The sequence below is a fragment of the Mytilus edulis genome, chromosome 2 (genome assembly GCF_963676685.1).
Source record: "Mytilus edulis chromosome 2, xbMytEdul2.2, whole genome shotgun sequence".
NCBI classification, from domain to species: domain Eukaryota; kingdom Metazoa; phylum Mollusca; class Bivalvia; order Mytilida; family Mytilidae; genus Mytilus; species Mytilus edulis.
In genome coordinates, this window is record NC_092345.1 from 107,295,443 (window position 1) to 107,321,306 (window position 25,864).

At 32.0% G+C, this 25,864-nt stretch overlaps 1 protein-coding gene and 1 long non-coding RNA gene across 4 annotated transcripts in view; one reads left to right on the forward strand and one right to left on the reverse strand.

The window, feature by feature from the left end:
- Positions 1 to 6,053: 6,053 nt before the first annotated feature.
- Positions 6,054 to 11,248, forward strand: LOC139513885 (uncharacterized). The gene is made up of 3 exons (XR_011662538.1): positions 6,054 to 6,158; positions 6,866 to 6,993; positions 10,423 to 11,248. It is a non-coding gene; the product is annotated as an uncharacterized lncRNA (long non-coding RNA).
- A 117-nt stretch (positions 11,249 to 11,365) lies between these two features.
- Positions 11,366 to 25,864, reverse strand: part of LOC139513882 (zinc finger MYND domain-containing protein 11-like) — a 29,869-nt gene continuing 15,370 nt past the window's right edge. For all 3 annotated transcript variants that reach the window (XM_071302817.1, XM_071302815.1, XM_071302816.1), the window contains 8 exons: positions 24,556 to 24,633; positions 22,005 to 22,123; positions 20,779 to 20,852; positions 18,542 to 18,858; positions 18,012 to 18,110; positions 17,061 to 17,210; positions 15,960 to 16,145; positions 11,366 to 15,139 (listed from right to left, as the gene is read on the reverse strand). In XM_071302817.1, coding sequence (XP_071158918.1) covers positions 15,017 to 15,139; positions 15,960 to 16,145; positions 17,061 to 17,210; positions 18,012 to 18,110; positions 18,542 to 18,858; positions 20,779 to 20,852; positions 22,005 to 22,123; positions 24,556 to 24,633 — 1,146 coding nt within the window. In that variant the 3' untranslated portion in view covers positions 11,366 to 15,016. The remainder of the gene's footprint in view (positions 15,140 to 15,959; positions 16,146 to 17,060; positions 17,211 to 18,011; positions 18,111 to 18,541; positions 18,859 to 20,778; positions 20,853 to 22,004; positions 22,124 to 24,555; positions 24,634 to 25,864) is intronic.

A 25,864-nucleotide genomic window follows, 5' to 3' on the forward strand; every position in this document is an offset into this window, starting at 1 on the left:
ATGGACTCCCTTAGTCATTTGTATATTTGATAATGGGATCCCTCCGTCTTTTGTGTATTTTATCATGGACTCCCTTAGTCATTTGTGTATTTTATCATGGACTCTCTTAGTCATTTGTATATTTTATAATGGACTCCCTTAGTCATTTGTGTATTTCATCATGGACTCCCTTAGTCATTTGTATATTTTACCATGGGCTCCCTTAGTCATTTGTATATTTTACCATGGGCTCCCTTAGTCATTTGTATATTTTTTAATGGGACCCCATAGTCATTGTATATTTTATAATGGGATCCCTCCGTCATTTGTGTATTTTATCATGGACTCCCTTAGTCATTTGTGTATTTTATCATGGACTCCCTTAGTCATTTGTATATTTTATAATGGACTCCCTTAGTCATTTGTGTATTTCATCATGGACTCCCTTAGTCATTTGTATATTTTTTAATGGGACCCCATAGTCATTGTATATTTTATAATGGGATCCCTCCGTCATTTGTGTATTTTATCATGGACTTCCTTAGTCATTTGTGTATTTCATCATGGACTTCCTTAGTCATTTGTGTATTTCATCATGGACTCCCTTAGTCATTTGTGTATTTTATCATGGGCTCCCTTAGTCATTTGTATATTTTATAATGGGATCCTTTAGTCATTTGTGTATTTTATCATGGACTCCCTTAGTCATTTGTATATTTTATAATGGGATCCTTTAGTTATTTGTGTATTTTATCATGAACTCCCTTAGTCATTTGTATATTTTTTAATGGGATCCCATAGTCATTAGATATAGGAAGATGTGGTGTGAGTGCCAATGAGACAACTCTCCATACAAATAACAATTTAAAAAGTAAACCATTATAGGTTAAAGTACGGCCTTCAACACGGAGACTTAGCTCACACCGAACAACAAGCTATAAAGGGCCCCAAAATTACTAGTGTAAAACCATTCAAACGGGAAAACCAACGGTCTAATCTATATTAACAAAACGAGAAACGAGAAACACGTATATATTACATAAACAAACGACAACTACTGTACATCAGATTCCTGACTTAGGACAGGTGCAAACATTTGCAGCGGGATTAAACGTTTTAATGGATCCAAACCTTCTCCCTTTTTCTGAAACAATAGCATAACATCACAACAAAGAAAAACATACGATAAAATATCAATTGGCAGACTTAACTCAATCAAAAAACGTATGAATAAACAATGAACGAATAAATTTGATCTGCGATATCTGAATACAAATGTACAGTTAATTAAATATTAGAGACAAACATTCATGACCAAAAAGCTAACAAACAAATTCAAAAACAGGACATGACTGAGAAATATTTAACCAATCAATGTTCACTTTAGAAAAAAACCGGTTTTTTTATAATCTTGAAGTTTATACAAATGTTGTAAGAATAAGTGAAGATATTACAAATAATCAAAGCTGGTGTACAGACAAGATCCGTATAAATAAAAAATGACAAAAAAGCATTATAAACAGTATCAACAGGTCGAATTAACAAGAAAATACGATTTGAGAGTACTCGCAGTTACTGACAGCTAGTTAAAAGCCAAAACCAATTAATAATAAAAAATCATGCATCAGAGACTAAAATCGACTAAAACACATCACAGGGATTTAGTATTTTAACGTCATTAATAGTCAAAGAAGACATGACTTGTATATTTTACCATAGGCTCCCTTAGTCATTTGTATATTTCATTATGGACTCCCTTAGTCATTTGTATATTTCATCACAGGCTCCCTTAGTCATTTGTGTATTTTATCACAGGCTCCCTTAGTCATTTGTGTATTTTATCATGGACTCCCTAAGTCATTTGTGTATTTTATCATGGACTCCCTTAGTCATTTGTGTATTTTATCATGGACTCCCTTAGTCATTTGTGTATTTTATCATGGACTCCCTTTGTCATTTGTGTATTTTATCATGGGATCACTTAGTCATTTGTATATTTTTTAAGGGGACCCCATAGTCATTGTGTATTTTATCATGGACTCCCTTAGTCATTTGTGTATTTTATCATGGACTCCCTTAGTCATTTGTGTATTTTATCAAGGACTCCCTTTGTCATTTGTGTATTTTATCATGGGATCCCTTAGTCATTTGTATATTTTTTAATGGGATCCCATAGTCATTGTGTATTTTATCATGGGCTTCCTTAGTCATTGTATATTTTATAATGGACTCCCTTAGTCATTTGTGTATTTCATCATGGACTCCCTTAGTCATTTGTATATTTTACCATGGGCTCCCTTAGTCATTTGTATATTTTACCATGGGCTCCCTTAGTCATTTGTATATTTTATAATGGACTCCCATAGTCATTGTATATTTTACCATGGGCTCCCTTAGTAATTTGTATATTTTATCATGGACTCCCTTAGTCATTTGTATATTTTACCATGGATTCCCTTAGTCATTTGTATATTTTTTAATGGGACCCCATAGTCATTGTATATTTTACCATGGGTTCCCTTAGTCATTTGTATATTTTACCATGGGTTCCCTTAGTCATTTGTATATTTTACCATGGGTTCCCTTAGTCATTTGTATATTTTACCATGGGTTCCCTTAGTCATTTGTATATTTTATAATGGACTCCCATAGTCATTGTATATTTTACCATGGGTTCCCTTAGTCATTTGTATATTTTACCATGGGTTCCCTTAGTCATTTGTATATTTTATAATGGACTCCCTTAGTCATTTGTATATTTTACCATAGGCTCCCTTAGTCATTTGTATATTTTATCATGGACTCCCTTAGTCATTTGTGTATTTTATCATAGGCTCCCTTAGTCATTTGTATATTTTACCATAGGCTCCCTTAGTCATTTGTATATTTCATTATGGACTCCCTTAGTCATTTGTATATTTTATCAGAGGCTCCCTTAGTCATTTGTGTATTTTATCATGGACTCCCTTTGTCATTTGTGTATTTTATCATGGGATCCCTTAGTCATTTGTATATTTTTTAATGGGACCCCATAGTCATTGTGTATTTTATCATGGACTCCCTTTGTCATTTGTGTATTTTATCATGGACTCCCTTTGTCATTTGTGTATTTTATCATGGGATCCCTTAGTCATTTGTATATTTTTTAATGGGACCCCATAGTCATTGTGTATTTTATCATGGACTCCCTTAGTCATTTGTGTATTTTATCATGGACTCCCTTAGTCATTTGTGTATTTTATCATGGACTCCCTTTGTCATTTGTGTATTTTACTATGGGATCCCTTAGTCATTTGTATATTTTTTAATGGGATCCCATAGTCACTGTGTATTTTATCATGGGCTTCCTTAGTCATTATGTATTTTATCATGGGCTTCCTTAGTCAATTGAAAACAACACCTTTAATAATTCTATGAGTCCGAAGCGCTTTTCTGGATTTACCTTCATCAGGAACGCTCAAATCCAAACATTTGAAATCCAAAGATGTATAAGTACCGAAACTGTTAAAGAGCTATATGACAAAAATACTAAAAATAAATAGCCAAATTCATCTAAATTCAACTTTGCCTGAGGGAGTTGAAACCTTAGTTTCTTAATAATTTCAAAATTTATAAACGGACAATTTTAGTTAAGTTTGTTAAAACATGTCAGTACCGAAAAGCTGATGATACCCCCTGGGACTGATAGTCCACCAGCAGAGGTATCGACCCAGTGATATAAAAAAAAAATGAAAAGAACTCGTTTGATAATTATATGTGTCCGAAGCGCTTTTCTGGAAAACCTTCATCAGGAACGCTCAAAGCCAAACATTTGAAATCCAAAGATGTATAAGAACCGACACCATTGAAGAGCTATATGACAAAAATACCTAAAATAAATGGTGGTAAATCGTTTTTATTGTCTTGAATGAGTGTGTAAAGATTATATCTGCATAAAAAAAAATTAAAGATAGAATTGAGAATAAAAATGGGAAATACGTCAAAGAGACAACCCGACCAAAGAGCAGACAACAGCCGAAGGCCGCCAATGGGTCTTCAACGATCTTCAACGCAACGAGAAAATCACGCACCCGGAGGTGGTCCTCATCTGGCCCTTAAATAAAATTGTTCGCAAACATTTGGCGTGGTTAAACATGTTTAAAGATGAAACCTGATACGTTTGTTCCAAAGGGGATATACATAATCTTATAGTTGGCCAAATTCTGTGGTTGCTGCTAGTAACTATACGGTGTATTTTTGTTTTTATTTTGTGTGTTAAACTTTTTTAGGCATTTTGTCTGTATTATGACATCATATTATTAGGAGCATATAGAGTTCTTTATAATTTGTTTTTGATTGCAAATTCTATTTTCCCACTGAGTCGGGTGTTTGTGTTTGGTGTTCATCAATTCTTTCGATGATTCCTGTTATGATCTGTTATCCTTTTTGTTTAGATTGAAAGTAATTCTTATCTCAGAGGGAGTGTTTTATGCTGAACTTAGACCCCGTTTACACTGGCAACGAAATTAAATCGATCTTTATTTGAATCGATCTTAAAAAGACCAGTTCGCGTTTTACATTGCACAAGCAAGACGAATTTAAGGTAGCACAATACAAAGATTTGTTCACTCCCAATCAGACAACTTTAAACAAATGTAATTCATTTCATCCTTCTTTATATTTTATAAATGAGGTACCAAAAGAAAGAAGAAAGATTAATCTTTCATATTGTGATAATTTCATTATGACATAATTATTACATAATTAATTATTATGTAATTAGTTGCTATATTGTGATGTCCACACTTGAATGAATTTAGCGTCTTTGTTCTTCATAGCATCCCAAAATATTTTATAGATTCTTGTACAACACAGCTTGACCTCCAAAACTGTGTCTCAGATTTCCAAAAACATCAATAGAACAAATTTTATACCCAATTGAATTTAGTGGTCTCTTATGAATTGATGTTGCAAACTTCATTTAAGATTTATGAGAGAATGAAATACAATAGGAAAAATCTGAGACACAGTTTTGGAGGTCAAACTGTGTTGTGCAAGAATCTATGAAATATTTAGGGATGCTATGAATAACAAAGAAGCTAAATTCATTCAAGTATGGACATCACAATGTGGCAACTAATTACATAACAATTAATTATGTAGTAATTATGTCATAATGAAATTATCACAATTTGAAAGATTAGTCCTTCTTCTTTCTTTTAGTACCTCATTTATAAAATTTAAAGAAAGATGAGTGGAATTACATCAGTTTAAAGATGTCTGATTGGGGATGAAAAATCTTTGTATTGTTCTACCTTAATCCAGTGCATTTACAATACAACATTTAAAAAAAAACAGTCTGACCTTTATTTTCCTATCTAAATATAACAAACACCTGAAAAAAGATCGATCGCGATCAATCTAAGCGTTTACACCAAAAAAAAAGATCGATTCAAATAAGATCGATCTTTTTCAAATCACCTCTAGAGGTAGACTTTTTAAGTCCGATTGAAGTGTAAATGGGGTCGTATTCGTCAAAACACTTTCTCGTTTTATTATGTAGAAGAATCTATGCCAGTAGGAAAGATAAAAACACTTTTTTCCAACTTTCATCATCATAGCCTTTACAACAATGTACTAATTGAACGCATGAATTATTCTGAGCCGTCATTATGTTTAGATTTATATTGCTTTGTTGATCCCTTGTTCTACATGTATGAATAAAAAGTCAATATCTAAACAAAGGATGTCTTTATTCTGTAGACAGACGTGAGTCCTGTCATTATCACTTAATTCTTACTTATCTTACTTAGTAGTCGATGAATCACGTCGCGTATAATTGTTTTTCTCCAATTAAAGTCATCAAATAAGAAAATTGTTACAATGTTATAGACAGTATTAAACTGTAAAACAATTAGTATTTAGCATGTCAAATCGTTTGTCTCGATGTGTACCTTTGTAGAATGTGTAATTAGCTACATGTGTCGTTTTTGTAATTATAATTTAACTAGGTAATTAATTAGGACAGTAATTATAGATGTTTTTTCTCATTTTTTATTTTCAAATTTAGAAATAGCTTATCAAATACAACCACAATTAATTATGACTTTTTACATTCTATATATCATGCCATAAAGTTGGATTTCACGTGTCAGGCCGGACGGATAATTATTTGCATTCAAAGGAAGCAAATGTTGAAGGTGGAGAAATACTAGAACTACTTTATCAATTTAAAGATAATATATTTTTTTTTGTGAAAGAGAGTTAAATGTTTATTCAATTTTTGAAAGGATAGTAAAATTAATGTATCAGGTAGTTTGTTTTTCTCTTTTGATTTATATTACATTTTGTCGTGTCGTAGAGTTTACTATACGGTTTGGGTTATACTCATTGTTGAAGCCGTCACTTATAGCCCTGGAAAAATTAAGTTATTAAACAAGAAAGGTCATCATACGTTTGGGAATAAAGCAAAACTTTAAAAATTTGAAGATTACCTTTATTTCATTATTAAGATCAGATGACTACAGTAGAAATATTAGTGTATATGATTTACAGACATTTAATTGTAATTATTTCTTTGGTCACTGTAAACAATTTTAGAACTTGAAAGTAGCAAATGAAAAAAAGGTGCAATATCATCCTAGTTTCAATCCATTTTGCTTCAAAGTGGTATGTAGTTTTATTGCTTCAAAGTGGTGTGTAGTTTAATTGCTTCAAAAGTGGTGTGTAGTTGTAATGCTTCAAAGTGGTGTGTAGTTGTATTGCTTCAAAGTGATGTGTAGTTTTGTTGCTTTAAAGTGGTGTGTAGTTTTATTGCTTGAAAGCGGTGTATAGCTTTGTTTCAGCTAATTTCAAAAAATTGTTTTCTTGTTTCATGAATACACCAATAATTGTATCTTTCTTACAGTGTAAGCGTTTGGAATTTTAGAGGCAATTTTTAAGCTAGTGCTGATAAAGATGATATAAATAAAGTTATGCAAAACGCTGATAAATAAAGCAATCAACGGATTACAGTTAACTATGTAGCTAAAAACTGTAAGTTTGACTGATTTTCAAAAATCTAAATTTATTGATAAAAAATATAATAAGACAATTCTTAACAAAAATTTAAATTATTGGGAATGGAACTGTTTTATAGTTATAGTTTCTTTCGAAAACAAACTGATGCAATTTGGTTAGACACATCATTCGAAGCAAAACTTGTAAACCAACAAAACAGTAACACGAAGCGTCGATTAACATTGAGAACTAAAGATATATGTGAAGTTTTAAAAAATGATTTATGCATTTGAATTAAAATCTTTAATTTCAAAATTACTGTCAGATTTTGACTCCTTTCAGATTTTAACATAATTGTAGTGGAACTAACACAGGTGAACTTAGCCCTATCCCATTTCTTAATTTAGCCCGAAGAATTTTGTTTACATGTTAATAATATTCCGTTTTAGTGATGAATGATTGCATGAACATTACAGGGGTCAATGATAGCAGAGTCACACCAGTGGCCACGATCACTCACCACCTGGTAAAAAAGTGTCAGTACGTGTGCTAATGTACAAGTTAGTCCTTGTCGCTTTGTGTTTCATTTATAAAATTTACTCGTTTAATCAAGCTCATCGAGTACTTAATATAACAACAAAACTGCGAAACGAATTAATCCTCGCATTAATCAAAGCACACTGGTATTTTTTTTACCAGGTGTTGAGTGATCGTGATTTTGCCATTGATTTTTTTCCATTGAATTAGGTTATTTTCGTTCTCAATTTTCCTCGGCGTTCGGTATTTTTGTGATTTTTCTTTTTTCTCTGCAATGTATCTCATTGACTTATGTTCTGTAGTATTACTCGATTTATTTCTCTTGACTGGGCGGAGTTTAACCGATTCGCTCACAATAAACCAGTCCATCTATAGATAGGTGTTTTAGGATAAACTCATCAATGAAGTCCAGTCATTGTTTTGTAAATTCCTTTGTTGACAGTGAAAGGTGATTAGAAATCAGTAATAATTATAACGGCAGTCATTCGTATCACACACATCTTCAAATAGACTGTCCTTATTCAAAGTAAAACATAAGCTCCGCCCGATCAGTTGAAATGACATTTATTAATTTATCATACAAGTGTTATTAAAGGGGCACTAGCTACGAGATATATAAAAAATCTAAAAAAATCTAAAGTTTGATTTTTTTCTGTTCAATCAATTATGAAAGTGAAATAGTGAAATAAGGCCGTGAAATAACAATTCGCTTTTTGCAGCCAAAAAGATTCAATTTTGTCAAATTACGCTAAGAAACATTGATAATTAGTTAGTCACTTGCAAGTGAATGAGTCGACCTCTTTAAATCCGTATTCATAGACCTATAACAATCCAATTGCACATGTTGGTTTAATCTATTCATATCTTATGTTTACATCGCTTACATGGTCATCTGAGGTCAAATCGATAGTTAATTAGATGGCGTCTGGACTAAAATACACACGAAACGAAACTATATATTATCTATCCCATGCTCTGTAAACTGTTTATTTTAGACTGTTAATAGTTAGGATAAATGGTTTTCATTGTTATAAATCAGATATGAAAATTTGAGTCAAATCGGTGACCATTAATTTGACAGCTAGTGCCCCTTTAAGAGCGATGAATTTTCCGTCGAACTTTATAAGATGGATTGAAATCATTTACACTAACATATCAAGTAAGGTTAATATTATAAATAGATCACTTAATGACAAGATTGAAATTACAAGATCTATTAGACAAGGATGCCCAATAAGTATTAGTATTTATGCTGTCATAATAGAAGCATAAGCCTGTAAAGTTCGCAGGAACAATAATATACAGGGAATACAAATTTCTGATCATAGCACAAATGTAAAACTTTTTTAACACGCAGATGATTGTTCTATTATATCGACGAATCTAACAGACTATGAAAAATTACTCGAAGATTTAAACAATTTGGTTTGGTATCTGGCTCAAAAATTAATGAAAACAAAACCGAAATTTAAAAAATTGGAAATCCCAATACAATAAACTTTGGCAGTATAAACAAACTAATCAAAGACGAAATTAAAGTCCTTGAAATATGGTTTGGGAAAAATGTCTTTCCTTAATGAACAGCAGTAAAGTTCTGTTGCCTTTCCTTATCGAACAGTGGTAAACTACTGTTGCCTTTCCTTATCGAACAGAGGTAAACTACTGATGCCTTAATTATCGAACAGCGGTAAACTACTGTTGCCTTTACTTATCGAACAGCGGTAAACTACTGTTTCCTTTACTTATCGAACAGCGGTAAACTACTGTTGCCTTTACTTATCGAACAGCAGTAAACTACTGTTGCCTTTACTTATCGAACAGCGGTATACTACTGTTGCCTTTACTTATCGTAGAGCGGTAAACTACTGTTTCCTTTACTTATCGAACAGCGGTAAACTACTGTTGCCTTTACTTATCGAACAGCGGTAAACTACTGTTGCCTTTACTTATCGAACAGCAGTAAACTACTGTTGCCTTTACTTATCGAACAGCGGTATACTACTGTTGCCTTTCCTTATCGAACAGAGGTAAACTACTGTTTCCTTTACTTATCGAACAGCGGTAAACTACTGTTGCCTTTACTTATCGAACAGCAGTAAACTACTGTTGCCTTTACTTATCGAACAGCGGTATACTACTGTTGCCTTTACTTATCGTAGAGCGGTAAACTACTGTTGCCTTTACTTATCAAACAGCGGTAAATTTCTTTGCCTTTACTTATCGAACAGCGGTAAACTACTATTGCCTTTACTTATAGAACAGCGGTAAACTTCTGTTGCCTTTACTTATAGAACAGCGGTAAACTACTGTTGCCTTTACTTATCAAACAGCGGTAAACTGCGGTATACTACTGTTGCCTTTACTTATCAAACAGCGGTAAACTGCGGTATACTACTGTTGCCTTTACTTATCAAACAGCGGTAAACTGCGGTATACTACTGTTGCCTTTACTTATCGAACAGCGGTAAACTGCGGTAAACTACTGTTGCCTTTACTTATCGAACAGCGGTAAACTACTGTTGCCTTTACTTATCGAACAGCGGTAAACTACTGTTGCCTTTACTTATCGAACAGTGGTAAACTGCGGTATACTACTGTTGCCTTTACTTATCGAACAGTGGTAAACTACTGTTGCCTTTACTTATCGAACAGCAGTAAACTACTGTTGCCTTTACAAATCGAACAGCGGTAATCTACTGTTGCCTTTACTTATTGAACAGCAGTAAACTACTGTTGCCTTTACTTATTGAACAGCGGTTTACTACTGTTGCCTTTACTTATTGAACTGTGGTATACTACTGTTGCCTTTACTTATTGAACAGCAGTATACTACTGTTGCCTTTACTTATTGAACAACAGTATACTACTGTTGCCTTTACTTATCGGGTACATATTCCTATAAAGGAAAGATGATTTATTGTGTTTCAGCATGAATGGCTATATCGTAGTGGTGTCCAGTTTTTACTTGTGATGGAAGGCCAAGTACCCAGAACATCATTCAGCCAGGAAAAATGGCAATCAACGTCAATAAAGATGTGGGTCAATTGCACCCTCCAAGAGCACATTTCAAACTTATCTTGCACTAATGATTTTGATCAGGCAACACAAGAATCATGTCTTTTTTAACACTGCACATGCATGGCCCGTTGCTGATACATTATATATTATATTATAGTATACCTGAATTATAAGGCCTATAAATACATAGTTTCCTGCCAAGTTATCCAAAATATATCTGTACATGGTTGTCTAAATGATTGTATTGGTTTTTTTCTCAGTGTTGAAGGTTTTTGTGACTTTAAGATTAACAACAGCAATAACAGTGCTGTTCCTTTTGTATTTTTGCTGTGAATGTACTGATTTTCTGTCATGAATGGATACCCACTATCTTTTCTTTCTATCGTATACATTAATATTATTTTGAAACACTATATTTTAGGCTTAATAAGGTGTCACAGAATAGAAGTTCCTTTATAATATAAGTTCCAAAAGGAAAATATATTCTGGAATATTATTTCCACAGGAATAAATATTACAGTATATGTTCCTAACAGAATAAATGGTATAGAATATTTGTTCCAACAGAAATAGATATTATGACAATGTTTATAACAAAGTTTCCATTGGAACTTCTGTTAGGCGGAACAAATATACGTTGACAAGTCAACTATACCTTCTGTTGTATATTTAAGGCTTAATAAGGCCCTCAAGTCAACTATACCTTCTGTTGTATATTTAAGGCTTAATAAGGCCCTCAAGTCAACTATACCTTCTATTCACACAGTTTTGAAAATAAAACAAACGTTTCTAGTTCTATGCTTATGTTGAAAACAGCAGAGACTTGTATGTATACTGAACACTAACACATACATGATATTATCTGTTTATTCACTCACATAATAAGAAATGTTTACATAGCAATCAGTAAAATTACAGAGAATAAACCATCTTAATATTACCCACTCCTGTGCTAAGACATTCTGCTACTCTGTCAAACTAGAGCATGTAAAATCAAGATTAAAATCTGAACAAAATAGGTATAAAAGTGCTGTTTACCTATTTTGTTGTGTAAGAGTACATTAGTCACTGGTAATTTCCCTAATTCCACATATAAGGACAGTTTCTAAATAGAATTTCAAGTGTTATTAAAAGATATTTAGCCAAACAAAAAATGTCACAGATGTAAACTATAGGAGAATTGCGTCTTACAGAATTATAAATCCAAAATCAAAGTCTGTTATAACCTTATATACCTTCTCTAGGTTATAACATAGGAAAACAAAATAAAATTAGATAGTATCTAAATATAACTTTGCTGCTAGTTTTCCTTTGTGTACATTCTATTCTTTCAAAACAGGTTTATGTCTCAGCTCTTATTTTATAAGTTGTCAAACATTAGAAAAAAGTTCATCATATTTTAAAACATTTTCTTAGAAACTTGCAATATTCAAACACTTAATGCATTTCCTTTTTACAATTTTAAGTAAAGTCCTGTTCTAGTAATGTGAACAAAATAAACTTCCTAATATATATATTTCTTTGGAGATTTTGTATGGTAGACATGAATATATAGTGTGACCATTAATTGATTAATGATACCATGATGAAGAAAACTTAATAACAGTATAACTATACAAATATATGTATGATTATATATTGATGAAATAAAATGTCTCTATTTACATAATGTTAAAATAAAACTTTGGAAAGAATAATGTCCCTAATAATATAATGTTGAGAAATACATGTATCTATCAATACTCAAATAATCATAGCAACATATGATTGAGACAATAAAAGAAATTAAATAGAACATGCAAATATACAATGGTTTTCATCTCCAACTATAAATTATGCTAAGTGTAATATCTGCCTCACTCAGGCCACATGAAATACATTGATATAGTCAGCAATATTTTTACTTAATTTTTGTAAACTTTTTATAAGAAAATCAGAATCTTATTACAGCAACAGTGGTTGATGCCAATTTCCACAGCAAGAACAAAATACTTGAAAATAAAACATCTTAGCTGCCAGACAACACCATAATAAAACCTCAATCTATCAAACTTATCTATTACAACTGTTACATATATCATACCAAGTGTAAAAGCTGTACATTTATTCCCATATAATTGTGACACCAACAAATGTTATTTTATAAACCACTTTATAGTTCTATCTATAACAAAGGACAGTTCCACTCCAGACTTCATATTCACTGCTTGTTTTCTATTTTAGTCATAAATATTAAACCTGAACTTTGTGTGTCCCAATTACATCAAAAAGTGCCATTGTACAGTGAATTAGTATAGACCGATATTGAGTTGTTTATAATGAAGAATGAGAAAACTAAGCATTGACAATTAATGGAAATAATTCTTATGTTATAAAATTGCATCAATAATAAATATAAAAGAACTTGAAGATTGTTGAAGTGTGATACCAATGTTAACTCTTCTTTATCATGCTTATGGTGAGGAAGGGACTACAGACATATCTTCAGAGAGACACATTAGTTGTTTCAATGTACAAAGCCGGAAAACAGAGTGCAACTACACATATACTTTACTAAACTAGACCCATGCCAGCAGAGTGTTAAATAACACTGCCCTGTTACTGATACCAATCAAAACTTAATTATCAAACCAGTGATATATCAAAGAATGCCTACAGCAGTGAATATATGTGTGTACACACAGAACACTATTGTGTATGTGTACACACAGTACAAAATTGTGTATGTGTACACAAAAAAACAATATAAAATCTGTGTACACACAACACAATATAGTTTATGTGTCCATCTACATAGCAAAATATAAAATCTATGTGTACATAACATATAATATCATAAATGTGTATACACAATACGATAAAAGTGTACACACAGTGCAATATCATATACAGTTACCTGTTGTTGTCTTAAACTCAGTTGACTCAAAACTTTGGACGAGTAGAAACTTTCCCGTACTTCAGGACTTTCTCCAATATAAGTATATGTATTTCGACTCCTGATGAGTTGTAATTTCAGTTGAATCAAACCAAAAAGAAGGTCCTTATGTCCAAAAATATGTAGAACTATTGGTATATGGAAATATTTCAATGGTCAGGCTGATTTCTAGATATTGAGAGTCAACTGTATGTGTGCACACTGCACAATATAAAATCTATGTGTACACACTGTATAATATAAAATCAATACATTATAAAATAATCTACATTGATCTCCACACTTATATTTCATAATAATTTAAAAAATCAGGCTCTGATTCTTGATATATACATAAATATAACTTACTCTATAAAAAAAAATTATGTTTACAAAATAAAAAGATAGTCAATTCCATAGTTTTAAATTACAGACTTAAAGGTATTCATCTCATAATACTCAAGCAGAAATAAAAATTCTGATAATAAAATTTACACATGAACAATGAAAGAGAACTGCAGAGAATGAAATAATTAATGAGATGGACGAGTCTCACCAGGAGATCAGTTATAATGATTCACATGTTTATGTTGTCCTTGAGTTATAATGATTCACATGTTTATGTTGTCCTTGAGTTATAATGATTCACATGTTTATGTTATCCTTGAGTTATAATGATTCACATGTTTATGTTATCCTTGCTATAAGTATTTGGGAATTGATAAGCAATGGATATAAAGCATTTCAAACAGTATAGCATTCTCACATTAAGCTTGATACAAAATATCAGAAAACTCTTATTTGAAGTTTCAGGAAAAATAAGATAAAAATTTCATATGTGCATATTATCTATAAGAATGTAAAATTATTTGGTAAACACGAAGTAGATTGAAGATGTATGAATAAATGCACGACAGGGAAGAGCATGCTCACTAAAAGCCTTTTCAAATTTCAAATAATGTCAAATTAGTGACTAAGAGGGCTCCACCTTTATTTGAGAGTAAGATACATGAGTAATAGCCTAAGAAAAGTAATGGACTACTTTTGGTAAGAAAGTTTATTGTTAATGGTCTGTCTATTGCATTACAGACTTATTTACTCAGAAATGGACAAAATCAGAGGAAGAACAACTATTTTGTCAATATTTATCACATGGTAAACAAAATTTAGGGTCCAGCCAATTGTTTTCACATTCTGCAAGTTTTGGTCCATTCAAAAATCTGTTCTACAGTGTAAATACATATTTATCTAAATTCATATAAAAATTTATGCAGCAAAAAACATCACATGAGGTTATATAAGCAAAGACATCATTTATTTCAAAATGTGTAAAAATAATTAGTAAAAGCATCTGATCAACAGGCTAATCATAATAATTAGAAGAAAGCATACATTTAAGTGAGTAATATGACATTGAAATATTAAATGTTTTATGGTTTCGATGACATTCTAGCTGCTGACTTATAGAAAATACACATCTTGTATATGACAGTCAATTTTGTTATAAATTTATAACACTGATATTGATGGTTGTATGAAAAAATGTCAGACAAATGAAAAATGTCAATCTTACATGAAAATAATAAGTGTTTAACGTTTCCGACGACAAACACGCTTGTGTTCTTTATGCCAATGTTCTTGTTGACATTTTACACTACAGTAAGATGTGTTCCAGCAACAGTGATACATAGCCTCTTCTTCACAATTATAACACTGAAATAAATAAATACAAATCATAAAATGATCAGAATAGTAAATTACAGGTGATATACAACCTCTTCAGCTTAACAACAGATAAAGAATTAAGTCACATTTTGAGCTTCAAAATCTTCTTTTTGTCAATATTGAAACCATTCTGAAGCAGGCTAAAAGTATATATAAGTCTAGGTTATGTTTGACAACCAAAATAAACATATGACGTTACATTGTTTAGATGCTCAAGATGATGCAACAGATTCAGAGACTCTTTCTTTTATGGTATTTTTAAGCCAAAATATTTATCAAATGGAATTTATTTTTAATATGTGGCATTAGAATGGATATAACTGTATTATATTTTAAGCTTGGCATTCTTAAATCTTCCAGTTAACTGTCACAGTTATCCATTTAAAAACTACACTTCATGTTGCTAGGTAAACTACATTTTACGAAGACCAAGCTTAAAATTCAATACAGTTATCTCTTTAACGGGACAGATACATTTTCTATGTTCAGTGGACTGTGAAATCAGGGTAAAACTCTAATTTAGTATTAAAATAGTAAATATCATATCATAAGGAACATGTGTACTACATTTAAAGTTGATTGGACTTCAACTTCATTAAAAACTACCTTGACCAAAAACTTTAGCCTGAAGCGGAACAGAGTGACGGATAGAAAAACAGACCAAAAACACAATGTCCCTAGGTATTAAGTTTGACCAAGTCTTGGTGGAGACCATGATCTGTATCAGAATTTATTGCCACACCACTATTGCAGATCACTAAAATAGGATTTTAAAAGGTTATTTCATAAAAACTCAAATAAAATGTACCCATTGTTTCTTTTTTGTCTGTGAAATGGCTTCTTTGTGTTTTTGCTGTAATTTTTTCATTTCGTCCAGGATCTCTGCTTTACATTTTTCTTCTGTTTGTCGTTTCGTTTTCTCTATTTCCCGTACCATACTCGACGTTGCCCTGGAAACAGCCTGCTGTTTATCCTCTTCAAAATCTTTCAGTAACTAATCAACAAATAGAATACAAAACATCAATAGAAGAACCTTTAGGATTTTGCTCTCTGATATAAAGAATTTATCTTAAGAGTCCAGAAACTAAAATGACTGAAGAATACGCAGGTATACTATAACATAATACATCCATATTGTTTTGAAAAATGTGGAATAATGGGGGCATAATGGGGTACAAGTTACTTTGTGGAATGAGTTTAATTAAACAATTTTGAAGACAAGATTCAATTTTTGACTCTTAAAGCAACTGAAATTTTTATCACATGCAAGATATAGGACCAATATGTAGAAATATTGATTCATATAATGTTCTGCAGAACCCTGTGGCATGCCTTCTATTGCTGCTGTCAAATCTAAAGTGTTTTAGACAACATATTCACTCAAGTGTGGTAATTTTGTTGATTTGTTAACTATAAAATTGTATATCACTTAAATTATATATCAATTACATATCAAATCATTAAGCATGAACACTTACCCTATCAGACCCTCATTAAGCATGAACACATACCCTATCAGACCCTCATTAAGCATGAACACTTACCCTATCAGACCCTCATTAAGCATGAACACTTACCCTATCAGACCCTCATTAAGCATGAACACTTACCCTATCAGACCCTCATTAAGCATGAACACTTACCCTATCAGACCCTCATTAAGCATGAACACTTACCCTATCAGACCCTCATTAAGCATGAACACTTACCCTATCAGACCCTCATTAAGCATGAACACTTACCCTATCATACCCTCATTAAGCATGAACACTTACCCTATCATACCCTCATTAAGCATGAACATATACCCTATCAGACCCTCATTAAGCATGAACACTTACCCTATCAGACCCTCATTAAGCATGAACTGACATACCCTATCACACCCTCATTAAGCATGAACACTTACCCTATCAGACAATTCTTTGAGAGCTTTATCTGTATTGGCTTCATGTTCTTTTTCTATTTTATCCTGGTAATCCTTCATCTTTTTGTTGAATTTTTCCTCACAGTTACATTTAGTAGAGGAATCTGTCTGGGAATGTTGTTGTTTAATGGACTGAAAATACACAAAAACAATCTACCAATTGTACACCAATGAAATTGAAGACCAATAGAGTAAAGGATAGCAGTTTTAAATGAGAAATGGGGATGATCCCCACTGTGCTGCACTACTGTTTGCATATTGAAGTAAGTACATTGAATTACCTCCCCTTGTACATGTTGAATAGGGATAGAGTATAGCCTCAGGTAGTAGTCTATAATTGTATAAAGTTTCATCAATATCTATCAAATGGACAGACATGGTGATGCCTATATTCCCCAGTATAAATGGACAGACATGGTGATGCCTATATTCCCCAGTATAAATATACAGTTTAGCAATGCAAATACACCATACATATTGTTTGGACAACAGTCTTGTTGATAGATGTTGCCAGCCAGATGTCTGTAAGTTAATTGTGGTGTTCGGTCGTCATCTCCTTGGAGTGTTCACACATCTCCCTTTATTTATACTTTTTAGAAGGATATTCTGCACTCTGGAGAGCCTGATGACACCCTTGATTAAGTGCAGATTATGTTTCTTTGTCCTTAGTCTTTTTATGTAAGGCTTTGAAGACTTCAAGTTTTTAAGGGTGTATATAAATCTGACAAAGCAGAGGATCCTGTAAGGTCTTTAAAATAGAAAGTGGAATGGAGCATTTTCAGATCCCTGTAAGTAAAGCTTGACAAGAGGATCTGTCTGGTCATTCTGTTGGTTTGTTATAAACAGTATAAAATTCATTTTTATTTTATGTCAAAACAAGTCTTTTTTTAAGTGTAAAATTCCAACTTTTTTAGTGTTTCCTATTGTATCTACCTTTTTAATGGTTTGTGTTGCCATAGTAACAGTAGGGACTTTAGGAACTGCTTGAACTTTGTCCTCACTAGAGGTCACAATATCCTCTGCAGCATTAACCTAAAACACAGACAATTTTATAATAGCCATGCAAATCCATTCAGTTAAAAGGATTGCAAGAATCCAGTCTTCATTAGAATACTTGATTAATACTTTCATATCATATTGGGAGGACTCCTTAAGGCACAAGCAAACTCACTTAAGACAGAAATAAACTCTTAAAGAATAAACTGCCAACTGAATACTATAATTATTAATATTCAACTCTTGTCTATATATACTATCAGAATGACATCTTAAGCAGAAATAACTCACAAAAGAATAAGCTGAGTCCTATTAACCCCTCAATATTGCCAGTAGTGAATAGAATTATTTGTTTTCCTCTTGTCTTAATTTTTGTACTATTCCATAAATTTTATGCATCCGATTGGACATTTAAAACTCTATTTAAATCACATGTATTTATATAAAGATAGTTTCTAAAGATTTACCTTGAGACATGGTCTTTTCTTTGGGGGACTACTGGTGGAGCTTACTTCTAAAGCACTATTCTCCACTTCTTTCTTATCTTTATCAGCCTCACCATCAGACTCATCTTTATCTGACAACACAGTTTCATTGTTAGCTGCCATTTCAGAATCAAAGTCATAGGGGTCATCTTTCTCCTTGCTAGCCTCTGATTCTACTTCCTCTTTCTCATTACTTGCCTCTGACTCTTCTTTGTCATCATCTTCATCATCATTTTGTGAAGGGAGATTGGCTAAATTTTCCTGGTATCTTTTTAGCTCATCACAAGCTTTATTAAAACCTATGAAATACAATAATGACTTGAGATATAGCATACCAACAATAATGAGTTGGCATTTCGTTAATATTCTATACCAAATACATTTATCTCAAACTTATTAATCAGAGCCTGATGTTGATCATTGTAATATTTAAGTATTATAGCCATAAAATAGTTCGTCAAAAAATCTTGCAGTGTATTTTTGATTGTTAAAGTCCAAAAACTCTAGATCTGGAAAGCAAATCTGTAAATTTTTAATATAAATAGCAAACTTCTTTTTTTATCTATCTAACAATAGTATAAAATTTGAAGTGAGCTGATACAAGCATACTCAAGCTAGCATGCAATGTGTCAAAAACTTTATCCTCATTAGTGTTTAATCAGAAATCAGAAAGTTTTCTAATACTTAAAGTAGCTTTTATAAATCCAAACTATATATATCCAACCACACTTGAGCTACTATGTCATATATATATGAAAATATGATAACTATCTAAAGTAGCAAACAACAGATTTTTGTTTCTTCATTTGTTGTGTTATGATGTTTCAAAGTTACAGGACTAAAACCTTCTTCAATCATACACAAATCTTAAATATATCATGTGTGTTTAATCAAAGAGCAGATTGCTCTGAGGGATACGATTGCCGTTGTTTCATTGACACATGTATACATGTACATGTAGCTGGATAATATTATTTTCAAAACTAATTCAACTGCACATTTAAAATAGTTACAAAATAGCCAATCACGGATAAAAGTGTATGAACAATGTAATCAGGCCTATGTTCTATTTTTGTACTATCAATTCCAAGTTTACTTTCCACAGCAGTCACTGAGACTCAGACTGAGAGAAGGTATTTCACTTCGTATCTTATCACCTATTTTCCTACGTTAATTCTAGGAGGAACCCCATTCCTAACTCTTTAAATATTTAATTTCCTTTGGGTCAGTGATCATGACTCCTTTCCGTACACATTTATCGGTTTAAAATGCGATCGTTTTTTAATTTAATACGACGTTTATTGACAGAACGAGCTAATACTCGACGTGTTGTGATTCAGAATTCACGGAAGGAGTCTTCCATATTATCGTTTCGAGTTGTCTCCCTTCCAGAAGAGAGACAACTCGAAACGATAATATGGAAGACTCCATTTCGCCTGAAGGGGTGTTCTACGATAAGGATTCCTTTTTTTTAAATTTAAATGATGCATATGATTTAAAATTATGCAACAACAATAACCTTCAATAGCAGACATACATAGAAAAAATCCCATGAGTTATAAATTAATTAACTGAGTGGAGAATCCAGAGCAACCATTCAATCTAAAACCCCTTGAAGTCAAGAAAACTATACGCATGCGCATAATTTCCAAAACAAACCCTGGAGCAAGAACATATATTAAATGTTTATTAAACGACCTAGATGGTTCTCTATTTCTTTATGGAAGTACAATCTCAAATATCAGTTTCATAACGGTAACATATAAGAAAAACTCCACTTCAGTTCTTAAATGACAGAAATAGATTTATCGGAATTCAGAGAACTCTCGCATTTTATCAAAACTGGGAATTCCCTCTGACGTGTTTCTAAATTTATAAAAATACTAAATATAAATACTGCTTAATTCTGATTTTCCGTGTTGTTTAAAACACGCATATAAGTCAAGGGAATTATCAAACATGAAGATTATGAAAAGAACATTATAGGAAAGTTGTTTAAGTTCAATCCCTTTGTTTGTTTTTACCTTTTAAAGCAAAACTATCATAAGAATCTGAGATGTTCCTTAATGTTTAGAATAAAACGATTGACGTGAGGGCAATGCTCTGAGCCACCGGTATAAGTCTACAGATTGCTTGAAAGCAATCGTATCCCAAAAAATAAAAGAAGTTTATTAATGTATTCTTCCTCCATGTTCTTTATGTGATGATATTAAACGTACCTGCCGTTCTTTTTGTGACTAGTTTCTGAATATTGATATCTACTGGTTTTATTGATTCTTTAGGTAGTAGAGATCTACAAAAAGAAACATAAAATTCTTGTTACAAAGTATTCACCAGTCAGGAGCCAGTAATTCAGAGGTTGTCGTTTGTTTATGTGTTACATATTTGTTATTCTTTCATTTTTTTTTATATAAAGAAGTCTTAGTTTTCTTGTTTGAATTGTTTTACATTGTCATTTAGCGGCCTTTTATAGCTGACTATGTGGTATGGGCTTTGCTCATTGTTGAAGGCCGTACAGTGACCTATAGAAGCTAATTTCTGTGTCCTTTTGGTCTCTTGGCAATCATACCACATCTTCCTTTTTATTTATACAATAAAACATTATTGAAATAAAGCTCAATAACCATAGACATTCTATTATAATTTTTGTACATTAAAGCTGGATGATTTCCTTACTAGAATGATTTATAAGTATTTTAATTTTAGTGCTCTGTGGCTACTATTTTTGTTCTTTGATCTTTTGAGTTAAGCCAATTGCAACTGATTTTTATAGTTTGTTCTTGTGAGGAGGACTAAACTCTCACAAATATATTTTACCCCACTACATTCTTTATGGGCCAGTCCCTAGCCATAATTCATGTCAATTATAAAATTGAAAATAGGAAAGTGGAACATGTCAAAGAGACAACAACTTAACCTAAGAGCAGAAAACAGCCCAAGACCACAGATGGGTCTTCAACTTGGCAAGAAAATTCTGAACCCAGAGGCCGTCTTCAGCTGGATCTAACGAAATAGTATATCCTACTTTATTTCATAAAAGAACAATAACATAAATAAGATGTTAGTTTTATTGTTTGATTTGTTTTACATTTTACATATATCTGAACCTTTTATAGCAGACTGTTTGGTATGAGGTTTTCTCACTTATAAACCTACCTTTTATGAAATTCCTGTAATCACAGAACTGTCACAGATGAAAAAACTAAATTCAAAGAATTGCTTTGAAGTTTAAGAGTGAAAAATCATATCAAAAGTAGTTCTCGGAGTTGAGAAATGAGAGAAAAAATTCCCAAAACAGAAGTTCTCTGGAGTGGACATATTTGTCAATTAAAGTAGTTTAATGAATGAAATAATTCTTTAAATTTATGTAATTGTTGTACTGAGTTAATTTCTGACCTTAGCAGACTTGGAACTAACTGTTAACCTTATGATTTATTTGACCAACCTTTGATGAAATCCACCGAAAAATCTGACATCACATCTATCACCGAGTCTTCTAATAATCTTGGCAGGCCAGTAACTGTAACCTTTCAGTTTTGCATATACAAGTTCATGTGGTGGGTCCTTTAGAGAGAACAGTTTAAAAATACTTTATAAAAATACTTTATAAAACCACTTAATTATAAAAGACACTTCACAAATTAGATGCATGATTTTTTTATGGTCAAGGAACAGTAATTGAAGGATCCTATTAACTTTTTGGGATGCTGATAGATCTAATGCATATGTATACAAAAGCCCTTTATAGATTGCAATTAGGTGTGAACCAAGGCTCTGTGTTGAAGACTGCACTTTGACTTATAATGGTCTACTTTTACAAATTGTTACTTGGATAAAGAATTGTCTCATTGGCACTCATACCACATCTTCTTATATATAAAGATGGAATTGTACCAAATCCATGGAATGAGGCAGAGATTGAAATTTTCTGACAAATCTTACTTGCCCAGGGATTTTTTATTGTCTAGATATATAGTTGCAAGAGGAATATGCATACTACCCCAAGCCTTGCACAATCCTTGTTAGGCTTATCCAATGTATTATACATGATTTTCCTGTCAGTAAGTTATAAAAAAATAAAAAAATATTAATTAGTTTTGATATGTTAAAACCTGAACAGATAAATCTTTTTTAATGTTTTCTATGTGTAAAGAGATGAAGCCGGTCAGATTTTGCTTACTTGTTGCACTTGTTTTTTATGCATAGTACTGTATATAGGCTACAATGTTAAAGGTATAATTGCACTGGAACCCAGCAGAGGCGGATCCAGGGGGTGGTCACCCGGTGCCGGTGACCACCCCCTGGGTTTGCAAAAATGGTGCACCATGTACCAAAAAATGGTGCACCTTGAACATTTTGAAAAATAAATTCGTCGATCAAATCAATTTGTCTATCGTAATCACCAGTCATAAAGTTGTCATTACTTACCTTAAGGCTAAATACATATACCTTGACAGGTATGTTTATACATGGAAGTATATATAATACTTCCATGGTTTATACAATGAACATGTAATCAACAATCGCTAATTACTTGGTCGATTTCTTTGATGTTAAGGTGTAAAAATGAAGAGACAGTCCTCAATCTTAGATGTTTTTAGCAGGTAATTTATACTTTTTTTTACATTTATACGTTTATCTAAATTTTTAAAGTTTATATAATAACTTTTCTCGACCTATAATATTTTTTTACTGTGATGTCAAAATTCAAAAATAATTTTAAAGTTTTAAAGTCACATAAATATTTTATATGGAATGAATACCCCCGTTCCATCATCTGTTTGTCTAAAAGTTTCGTTCATTCCAATATTTTAGTAACTTATACCATGTATACCCTCTTTCCTTCAGGAAATGCCACAAATCAGCCCCCTCTGTAGTACCAACGACTTGTAATGGACCTAGCATTGATACGAATAAAAGTGATCAGATTAAAGAAACAACCCCCGACTTGTGAGCGTTCGAATAGTGAGCTCGGGTTACTGAAAACATTTTTACGTGCAACAATGGGCCAGGACCGACTAAATGGACTTGCACTGATGCACGTGCATTACAATTTAGAGTTAGAACTTGATGTTATAGTTGACATGTTTGCACGCAGGCATCCAAGAAAAATGAAATCGGAATCAATTTTATAAATAATGTGTAACTTTTGTCTTCTATAGTTGTAACTATTTTCATGATACCAATAAAAAAAAATGAATTTTGATTTAAGATTTCAAAAGGTGACCACCCCCTAATAAATTCCTGGATCCGCCCCTGCCCAGGTTGGGTATTTGCAATTGATTTATGCTAATATCCCCATGGTTGAAATCATGGACTCTTTTATAACCAAACAGACAACATAAAATATTCATGAGTACCTGTACTTGATTTTTCACAACTCACATATGCCATGTTTCTGTTTACAACTTTTCAAAGATGTTGTTATATTTCTTACAGTGATACATGTTATAAGATACATAGAACATGAAGATATAAACTAGCGATCACAAGATGGCAGGTAACAGGTTTCCCTTGATGACAAATATTTTTATCTAGAGTACATTATCTAAAATCTATAAAGTACTGTTTATTATAGTGAAACCCTCCACAACTATCCTAATGCTTGTTAGCTGTGACTGAAATGACACCAAGAACGGCAGGTACGTTTAATATCATCACATAAAGAACATGGAGGAAGAATACATTAATAAACTTCTTTTATTTTTTAAACACACATGATATATTTAAGATTTGTGTATGATTGAAGAAGGTTTAAGTCCTGTAACTTTGAAACATCATAACACAACAAATGAAGAAACAAAAATCTGTTGTTTGCTACTTTAGATAGTTATCATATTTTCATATATATATGACATAGTAGCTCAAGTGTGGTTGGATATATATAGTTTGGATTTATAAAAGCTACTTTAAGTATTAGAAATATTTTTGATTTCTGGTGTTTTTAAAAGTATGCAATCAGTTGAAAATTACTTCTTTGATAGTTAAGAACTTACACAAGGCTGACAAAACCAATTATCTGGCTTGGCATTAGATAAGTAATAACAGCTTCGACACTGTTTGATTTCTTCCACCTAAAATATAATAAACATCACATGGTTAAAACATTGGACAAGTAATAACAGCTTCGACATTGCTTTATTTCTTCTACCTAAAATTTTATAAACATATATAATAACAGCTACAGCAATTAAAGTAATTTTTTTGGTTTTTTTTTAATGTGTTTTTGTTAAACAGAAAAAAAGATGTTTCTCAAAATATTTTATTTTTTAACACTACCAAAGTTTTTACCTGAAATTAAATATAGGAATCAATCTGGAATATCATATTATAATTCTTTAAGTATTTTCATTAAAATCTGTGCCAAAAAGAAATATCTCAAAATTTTAGATTTTTTGTTAACACAAAAGTTTTTTCCACTACTTTTTCCACTTTCCTTATGTATATTTAAACATATTTATTAGCAGTGTGTATTAACATTATTGCAATCTGTATGAATTCATTATATTGTAATTTTGATTACAGTTTCATTATGTAATTTGGTTTTCACTCTTTTACAATATAATTCTCAATTTTGTATTTGTTCACTCATAAAAAAGAGAATGGAAATGAGAAACGTGTCATAGAGACAACAACTTTACTAAAGAGCAGAAATTAGCCAAAGGCCAACAATGGGTCATCAATATAGCGATAAAATTCTGCACCCAGAGGGCGTGTTTCAGCTGGACCGTAAACAAAAATGTGTACATGTTAAGCGAAAATGAACGTCGTACTAAACTTTGATATATACCATACAAATATACATGTCCACTCTGTGTTTTTGTTAAATGTATTTCCATTTGTATCCATCTGATGAGTTAGGCATTTTTCAACTGATTTTGATAGTTCCTTCTCATGTTGTTCTGTTACACCAATGTCCAAGGTTAAAGAAAGTGTAGGAAAGCCTTCACATTCTGTATGTATGTGCTGATACCAAGTCAGGAGCCTGTAATTTGGGGTTGTTGTTTGTTGATGTGTTACATATTTGTTTTTCATTCAGTTTTTGTACATAAATTAGGCTGTTAGTTTTCACCTTTGAATTGTTTGACATTTGCCATTTCGGGGCCTTTTATAGCTGACTATGCGGTATGGGCTTTTCTCATTGTTGAAGGCCATACAGTGACCTAAAGCTGTTGATTTCTGTGTCATATGGTCTCTTGTGGAGTGTTGTCTCATTGGCAATCATACCACATCTTCTTTTATATATGTTTACACTCCTTTCCTATTGTTCAGACAGAAATATCTAATTATGTAATTTTCTACTTG